Source organism: Dipodomys ordii, unplaced genomic scaffold, assembly GCF_000151885.1.
Source record: "Dipodomys ordii isolate 6190 unplaced genomic scaffold, Dord_2.0 Scaffold33, whole genome shotgun sequence".
NCBI lineage: Eukaryota > Metazoa > Chordata > Mammalia > Rodentia > Heteromyidae > Dipodomys > Dipodomys ordii.
This window is the reverse complement of record NW_012267249.1, coordinates 5,538,087-5,546,808: the sequence shown is the minus strand read 5'-3', so window position 1 is coordinate 5,546,808 and position 8,722 is coordinate 5,538,087. Positions and strand designations below refer to the sequence as shown.

Below are 8,722 nucleotides of genomic sequence, written 5' to 3'. Positions count from 1 at the left end.
CTCGCTTTAAGCAAAAAAAGCTCAGGGACAGTGCCCAGGCCCTGAGTTCAAGCCCCAGGACTAGCACCACATAATAAAAATATTTTTTTTCTTTTTTTTGAGTCCGGTCGTGGGGCCTGAACTCTGGGCCTGGGCGCTGTCCCTCAGCTCTTCAGCTCAAGGCTAGCGCTCTACCACTTGAACCACAGTGCCACTTCTAGTTTTTTCTGCTTATGTGGTGCTGAGGAATCAAACCCAGGGCCTCATGCATGCAAGGCAAGTACTCCACCACTGAGCCACCTTCCCAGCCCCGGCAAAATTTTTTTTGAACTTTCAAATTTACTTGATTCATGTTTGAGAAAAGGTTGTTGGGTATGATGGTGTATGCTTTTAATCCCAGAATTTAGGAAGCAAGGTAGGAGGATTGTAAGTTCAAGGTTAGCCTGGACTATAAAGCCAGATTTTGTCTCAAAAGAGAAGGAAGGATAAAGGAAGAAAGGGAAGGAGTGAGCCATATACCCAAGTCTGAATAACTACAACTACAATTCAGTATTTGTTCTTTAAATAAAACTGATGTTGGGCTGGGAAGGTGGCTCAGTGGTAGAGTGCTTGCCTTGCATGCATGATTCCTCACTGCCACATAGAAAAAGCCAGAAATGGTGTTGTGGCTCAAGTGGTAGAGCTCTAGCCTTGAGTAAAAGAAGCTCAGGGACAGTGCCCAGGACCTGAGTTCAAGCCCCAGAAATGGCAAAAAAACAAAAACAAAAGCAAAAAAAAACCCTGATGTTTTGAGAATTCAACTCATGACACAGTAATGTGTTTTTCCTTGAGCTAAAACATACTTCCCATTTTATCACACAAAATATTAAAAGGAGTGGATACAGAGTTAGCATAGCTAATAGTTTTGCTGCTTTATCAAGGACATCTTAGAGAGAAACTCTCCTTTTTGTTCTTTTCCCTCTGTTCATTACACAGTGGCAGAGGAGAATACAAAGACTACAATGCACAGAGCCCTGCTTAGATGCCAGCAGTTTTGCTCAGTCACTCATGTCATAATACAAACAACAGGTAAAAATGACAAGCTAATGCTGTTGGCTCAGGCCTGACATATGTAATCCTTGTAATCCTAACTACTCAGGAGGCTGAGATCTGAGGATCACTGTTAATCAGGATGGTGGCCATGGGGGTGGTAAGAGGTGATTAGATCAGTGATAAATTTTTAAAGTACAGCAGTATGATTGGACAAAAGAGAAAAACAAAGAGAACCAAGCAGAGCATTGGTGGCTCATGCCAGTAATCCTAGCTACTCAGTAGGCTGAGATGTGACGATCTTGGTTTGAAGCCATACCTGGTTATCATCAATTAACCAATTAAAAAAAGTCGGAAGTGGAGCTGTGGCTCAAGTGATAGAAGACTAGCCTTAAGCAGGGAAAAAAAAAAAAAAAGCTCAGGGACAGTGCCCAGGTTCTCAATTCAAGCCCCCAGGACTGGCAGGAAAAAAAAAAAAAGCCAAGGTAGAGCACCCAGGCCCTGAATTCAGGCCCTAGTATCCACACAAAAACAAAAACAAGAAAGGAAGGAAGGAAGGGAGGAAGGAAGGAAGGAAGGGAGGGAGGGAGGGAGAAAGAATGAAAGAAGGGAAAAAGAATGAAAGAAAGAAAGAAGGAAATAAAAATAGATAAAAAGTATTTTTTTGCCTTGTAAGAGTCTTAGTGATCCTGAGGAATCTGCAAACACCTTGAGAGCTGATGTTCAAATTAATGAATTACCATTTCGTGTTTATTTTATTTTTTTCTCTTTAAATGACACTTTCTTCTTAGACGTCCCTCAAAGGCATGTAAAATACTTTCACAAATATCTCATGGAAAAAAACAAAGACCAACTCCATCTGTAGTACTATTTGCTTTACTTCCTCAAAAACTTACAAGGGGGAGGGGAGAATGGGAACTGAGATGGGCCCATGGGAGTGTATCAGGCCTGTGAAATCATCCATCATTTGGGTCATGGTGAGCACACAGTCCTAGGGCAGCAAAGGCCAGTGGCTCTGGGAACTCAGGGACCTCCATCACCCCCCAAGTCCCATTAGCTACAGAACCTTCAGAGCACAGACAATAGTCATAGTTTCTCTCTCTCTCTCTCTCTCCCTCCCTCCCTCCCTCCTTCTCTCTCTCTCTCTCTCTGTCTCTGTCTCTCTCTCTCTCACACACATACACATACACTGCCATGGCTAATCTCATAGGACAGCAGTAATGAGCCTAACCATGGGTACATTCACATAACATTCACATAATACAATCATATAGCCACATTTAAATCTACAAAGTACAAGTAGTATTAACCAAAACTTTCTGGTACCCTAAACCAGTTCTCATTATTATTTTATAGTCACAGCTGGAGAATCTCAACAGCCACACACTCATTCATAGTGACATCCGAACTAGCAGTATGGTTCCTATGGAAGACAACTACAGGGCCAAGTGGCCACATAGACACACATCCTAAGCCGCCTGTGCATACTATGAGAAGAATAGGAGCTTAGGTTTTGGAGACATGCCAACCTGGGTCCAAGCTCTACTACTGATTAGTTGCATAATGGTTTAACATGCCTAGCCTTAGTTCTAGAAAATGGAGATAATCCCTATCTTATACATTTGATATGATGATGACATAAAATAACCACATGACAGCGACTTGTCTGACCCAATATGACCTAGGGAACCAACTGTGACTGCCATGTATAGCTTCTGTCACCAGAGGGCACCAGGGTTCCAAGGTGTCTGTGGGTGAGGAGTGTTGAAAGAAAATATACCAGAAAGACTAGGATTCCTGAAGGATTTAGGGTTGAATGTAGACTGAATAGATATAGGTATGTCTGGTGTTAGGAAGCCTCTGGAAACCCTAGCTTTCCCCAATATCCTGGGCATGCCAGTATTGCCCATATACCAGGCCCCGTCTGGGACTATTTCACACACAGTAAATCCTTTAATCGCTGCACAATACCAGGACTGGTAGTCACTGTACTCCTCAGGAAAACCATGGAAACCTGTTCCCAATTTCACATTCCTATGAAGCAGAAGACCTGTGATTACAAAGCAAGAAGCCTGGCTTCAGTGCCCAGGCCCGCAACTACCACCTTAACGTCATGGGTTTTCACAATGACTCCCTCACCCCCCTACCTACCCATTCCTGGGGTTCTGCCAGCATTCTCTGACCCTGGCTGTCTTCCCTGGACCTTAGCCAGCCCCAGCTGGCCCTTTCCCCTCTTCCAGCTCCCACCTGTTCCCTGGACCAGACCATGCTAAGAGGCTTATCAGCCTTGTGTGGGGACTAGATAAGGCAGGGCCCCCCACAAGGCTTATCTGGCCCTGCCATCCCAGCTGCTAGGAGTTGCGGGGAGCTGCCAACAGATAGAGCCCCACCCACCTAGGCAGCAGGCCACCATGCCTCACCTCCTCAGGCCCAGATCTTTCCTCGGGGTGTCATCCCTCCCCAGTGATGTCATCATCTGTAGTGACATCATTGCTTTGTCCCTCTTTCCAGTCCAAGAGGACAACTCAGACAGGAGTTGGGGAAGTGGAGTCAGGGAAGAGGCCTGGTCAGCAGCTGGAGTGGGATTCTGGAGAGGTGTCACAGGATAATCCCCATGGCAGATAGCTATTTTTGGTATTGGCTCTTCCTCCTCATAGTCACCCCTCTTCCTGTCTTCCCAATCCAAAGAGGCTCTGGATCCATCTGGGGTAGGGGCAGAGGAAGAAACCTATATCCTTCTGCAGGGCAGCTCTAGGGGTTAATTTTAGACCAGATCCAAGATAAGAGCATCAGTAAAGCAAGCCTACTGCTGCCAGCACTGTCCCAGCCCATTTCAGTCGTGGCTAGTTCTGAGATCATACCAATTACTGGAAGGATCTTGGTCATGCTGAGCTGCCCCTCCCCCCTCCCGCCCAGTGAATTAGGACACTGATGCCCTGAAAATTGGATATTAGAAGCACTGACTGGTCTAGATGTTTGGCATCCTAAGCATTAGGCCCCTTGAGAGTTGGGCACTAGAGACTCTGGACACTGGCAACTCTGGGTTTTGAGTTCTCCATGGTGTTGGAAACTGGCAGCCTTGCCTTTGGGAATCCTGGACTTCACAATAAACTCAAAGGTATTTAGGAATCTGGGCGATTGTACTGACGATTGCAACAGCTCCCCAGGCAGAGCCAAAGTCATCGTGTCCTGTCTGTCTGGCAGTTTACCGGGGAGGGGGGCATCTCTGAAGTCCAGCCTGGATTAGCTTGTGCTAGGAACACTTAAGGATGAGGCAAGATGGCTGGAAGGACACTTAAAGTCCCAGAGACAACTGTTGGATCTGAACCAATCTAAGCTACTGCCCTGCTTTGGGTTAGGGAAGGGAAAGTGTCAAACACTGACCATTGGATGCCAAGTTCAAGAAAGGGAGAATCTGAGAAGCAAGCCCAGGCAGGGCATTCCTAACAACGCTTCTGGGCCTCTAAGGCTGGGGCTCCAAGGAAGTGGAGATCAGGCCAGGTTCCAGTTCACCCAGCAAAACCTATCTTCTCATAATTTCTCAGCACCCCTCTAGTCAGGTGCTCTATCAAAGTGGTTCAAGTTTGGCATTCTTCCTGCTCCCACACCTGACTCTCAGTCTCAACACTGAGGACTTGATCCTGCTGGCTGATGAAGACAAAGGAGGGAACCCAGCCAGCACTAGGAGATCTGATGTTGGGCACAGCTCTCCCAGGAAATAGCACTGTAACTAGAGGCTTCTAAGACAGGCCTCAGCCAGCAGTGGGTGGGCCCAGTGGCTGCCTGGCCTCTTGCTGTGCTGGTCCTGGAAGACACAGACCAGCTGGAATGTCTGACCCTATCAGTCCTGTCTATCTTCAGACTTGATCTCTCCCTTCATTCCCACAGTGGCATAGACTGACTATATTCTCTCTCCTTGTGGGCCAACTGCCCAAGAGGAAGCTCACAGCCAGGCATAAAGGCCATTACAGCTCCGACCTGGGCTAGGCCCAGACCTGCCTTCCCTGGGACTTCATTCTAATGGGGGGGGGGACAAAACACAAGCCACTCCAGTTCCTGTCTCATAGAGACAGCTTTTCAAATCAGAATCTTTGTCACAGCCGCTCCTCAAGACTCACTCACTAGGTGGCTACCTGATGCTCTTTATAGATGAAAGTAGGCAAAACTTACATAGCTATTAACTTGTGTACACTAATCACTTTGTGCTATGTCACTATTAGGCTAGCAAAATCCTCGTGGTCAACTGCTCCAATTTCCCCAAACACTCCAAGGACTATCTTCTCTTTTCCCTACTTTATGAGCTAAAGTCTTAGGCTGCCTCCCTATCCCCACATGAATCTCAAAAGTGATGGGGGAGAGGGGGCAGCTCAACTCTGAATACCTTTTCTTTCTTTTCATCCAATCTCCCCAGGCCCTGAGAGCATCCTGCCCCTGCCTCAGTTCACCTGGATTCCTTAGGGTAATTAGAAAGTTCCACTTTCCCTGGGGCATGAAAATTCTCCAAACTTTTGCTGAGTGTTCCCAGAACCTTCCTAGTGCCTTCTAGGCTCACCTCTACCCCCCTTCCTTAGAGGGGGGTCTCCTCCTCCCACCCCTTTCTGTCATCCTCTTTTTTAATTCCCACTCTGCTTAGAGGCTAGTTCCAACAGCCTCCACTCTGCCTTCCCTGAGAATGGAGCACCTTTTGACAGGGAGGAAGAAGGGAAGAACAGATCAGAAGCAATTTCTGGGAGGAATTTAATCCTGGTAGGAAAGATGAGGAGGACTTGGATCCTACCTGCTCAGACCCAGAAGTTGGGCACACATACAACTACACAGGCCTGCTGAAGTATCTACAGTCATTCCTCTGGATGAACCTGCATACACTCACTGTCAGGAGCCACCAGCACAACAGATTGCCCAAACACCCACAATAGGCTCACAGAATATTAACCTGAAAGAGATTGTATTTGATGAGAATCTCAAATGATGGGACCAAAAAAATAAAAATAAAATAAAATAATCAAATGATGGGAATCTGCTTTGTCCTCATAACTCAATGTTGCTCCCAAGGCTTGGACCCCCTTCCCCAGGGGACCTTCCCAAAATTCTCCAGCCTAGAATCTTAATCTATATATGAAAGCCCACTCCTTCACCACCACCCCCCCCCCAGGTAATAAGCACCTGAATTCCTCCAAGCAGATACAGCTGAGGACTAGCTCAAACTATAGGTTCCCCAAGCCAGACCTGTGCCCTAAACTCCGGAAACTCTTTGCACTCTCCAGCAACCTGTGCTGTGACCTTGCCCACAACCATTATCCTTCTTAATTCCCTCCACCCCTGCTCCATTACACCTCATGTCTCCTGACTCTCCTCTGGTCACCAAGGCATCCCTCTTCTACTTTCCATTGATCTGGTCTGTTGAGTTCACTTTCTGCTCTTTCTTTATTCTAACACTCTCATGACTAACACTATTGTCCTAACAGTATTGGCTAGGTTTAAGGACAAAGTAAAAAGGGGTATAAGTGTCTTTGCAGAAGACCTGATTGTCTCCAACAGCGACTAGGTTGAGTTCCAAGGCAGTGGAGAGCTGTCTGTGTGAACTGGAGCTGGGGAATAGACAGAGAGGGCACACATTACAGGAGGTGTCTGGGCAGGACACCTGTTATCTTGTTCAGGGGCCCTGACTATAAATTAATAAAGTAGAATCTCATTCCTTGATTGGTCTTGTGCAATTTTGACAGGGATGCATCTGCTTCTTCAAGGCTGAGTGTCCCCAGAGGAAAAAATAAGACCAGTTTCTTGGCCATGGTGGTGAGGATGCTGTGGGCACAATGGAGTCAGCCTCTCCAGCCTAGGGTGTTCCCACTCAGGCTGGAACAGCAACAACAGTTCCTGTTAACAGTCCCTTTCCGGGAAAGGTGGCTATCTTCAAATAAGCAAATATGGAGGGCCCATTCCAAATTCCAGGCCCCACTAGCCAGCAAGTGAATAGGTAGGCATTTCCTTAACGAATCCTCTCCATTTCAACAGGCTCCACGAGGCAACTCGTAGCCAAGCCTCCTTTAACTGGGATTGGGGGCCCCTTGTCTGTCTCCCCACTGAGGGACTTAGGGAGCTCACGCTGATGTTTGTAACAGGGGGGCGGGGAGGGGAGTGTACTGGAGAAAGGACTCCCCCAGCTCTCCAATTCCAAGGAGTAGGTCCCAGGCCTTACCCAGCTGGGCCCAGTCTCTAGCGGCGCAGCTCCAAAGGGAACGGAATTTGCTTTTGACTTCTCTCTAGGGGGAACGCAGGCGCAGAAGGCCAGGGGCCCGGGCGGCTAACTTCAACCCCCCCCCTCGCCCCCCCTTCATGTGCCCCAGGCCTTTTGGCTTCATTCCAGCCTAGCCCGAAGGGAACTACATCTGCTTCTTTCCAAGGGCCCCAGCTGGAGGGTAGCAAAGGCCTGGGCGGAGAATTGGGGTTACGTCGACGAGCCCCACTCTCAGGGGTTTGCGGGGATCAATCATCTGAAAGCCGGAGCGACTTGTAATTTTATTCCCTGGGAGGAGGAGTCTGGGAGAAGTCGGCACGCGGGAGGGGAAGGGAGAAGGGAGCGGAGGGGAGGGGACGGGGCGGGGGGAGGGAGGGCGGCCAGGGGAGCTGTTCGGGGAGAGGAGGGACTTGGCTGGGTCTCTCCAGCCTTCTTCACTCTTCAAACTTTCACCAAACTCTGAGCCCCCGCCTCCCCGAAACCAAAACACAACAAGCTCTGGAGGAGCGGCGAGCGGCGCGGCGGGGCGGGCGGACTCGCGGCGGCTCCGAGCCTCGGGAGGCTGATGCAACTTTCCCTTTAAGAAAGCCACCTGGGCGCACGGCGGTGCGGACCCGGCACGCCAGGGCCGGGGGCTGCAGCATGGTAAGAGGGGGCCGGGGGGCCGGGGCGCTGCGGTGCTCAGCCCCGCGGCCAGCGCGCGCGTGCGTGTGTCCGTGTCTCTGTGTGTGCGGTGTTTGCGATCGCGCATGCATGCGGCATCTGGGGCTGCGAGTGTGGGTGCTCGCACCGGGATGTCTGTCTCGCCGCGGAGGTCGGGGTAGGTGCGCGCGTCTGGGTGTCACCGCTGTCACCAAGGAGCCGAGGCGGGCGGGAATCGGGAGGTGCGGGGACGGGTGGGGGGGTAGAGGGAGAGAAGCGGTGCCGGGAGTGGAGGGGGGTGTGCTGCGTGCCGACGCCGGCTGGGTCGGGGGCGGCGGGAGGTGCGGGGAACGCCGGAACCAGAGCGTGTCGCGGTCTGTCTGGGGCGCCGGTGGGTCTGTGCGTGCGGGGATGAGGGGCCCCCCGCGGGGCGCCGGGTCCCGCACCCCTCGCGCGGGCTCTGCGTCCCTCCTCCTCGCCGCCGGCCTGGCGGCCGCTGCCTGTCTATCTGGCCGCTCCAGCCCGCGGCCTCCCTCATCTGCCCGCCCACTCGCCCGCCGGGTGCCGCGGGTTCCCGCGCGCCCGCGGGTCTCGGGAAGCCGTGGGAAGTCACGGGGCCCTCCGGATCTCTTTGTCCACGGGCTCCCGAGGCCACGGCTTTGGGAAGGGACCGCCAAAGAGGGGAGTTCTTTGGGGGTGTGGGGGGGGACTATTACCTTGGGGGAGGGGGATAAAAAAAATCTGCGCCCTCACCACCGGGAACCTGGTTCCGGGAGCGCCGAGGGCGAGCCCCGGCGGCCGCAGGTGAGACCGGGGGCGCCTAGCAGCCCCGCGGCC

General features: G+C 51.1%; 2 protein-coding genes across 2 annotated transcripts in view; one reads left to right on the top strand and one right to left on the bottom strand.

Moving 5' to 3' along the window:
• The window catches only part of Klf17 (Kruppel-like factor 17), a 60,959-nt gene extending 53,072 nt beyond the window's left edge, over positions 1-7,887 (bottom strand). Inside the window, exons 1-3 of the mRNA XM_013016786.1 lie at positions 7,836-7,887; positions 7,458-7,531; positions 7,205-7,268 (exon numbers count right to left, since the gene is read on the bottom strand). Coding sequence (XP_012872240.1) covers positions 7,205-7,268; positions 7,458-7,531; positions 7,836-7,887 — 190 coding nt within the window. The remainder of the gene's footprint in view (positions 1-7,204; positions 7,269-7,457; positions 7,532-7,835) is intronic.
• The window catches only part of Slc6a9 (solute carrier family 6 (neurotransmitter transporter, glycine), member 9), a 44,955-nt gene continuing 43,902 nt past the window's right edge, over positions 7,670-8,722 (top strand). The window contains exon 1 of the mRNA XM_013016785.1: positions 7,670-7,888. The gene's annotated coding sequence lies outside the window, so the exon portion shown is untranslated. The remainder of the gene's footprint in view (positions 7,889-8,722) is intronic.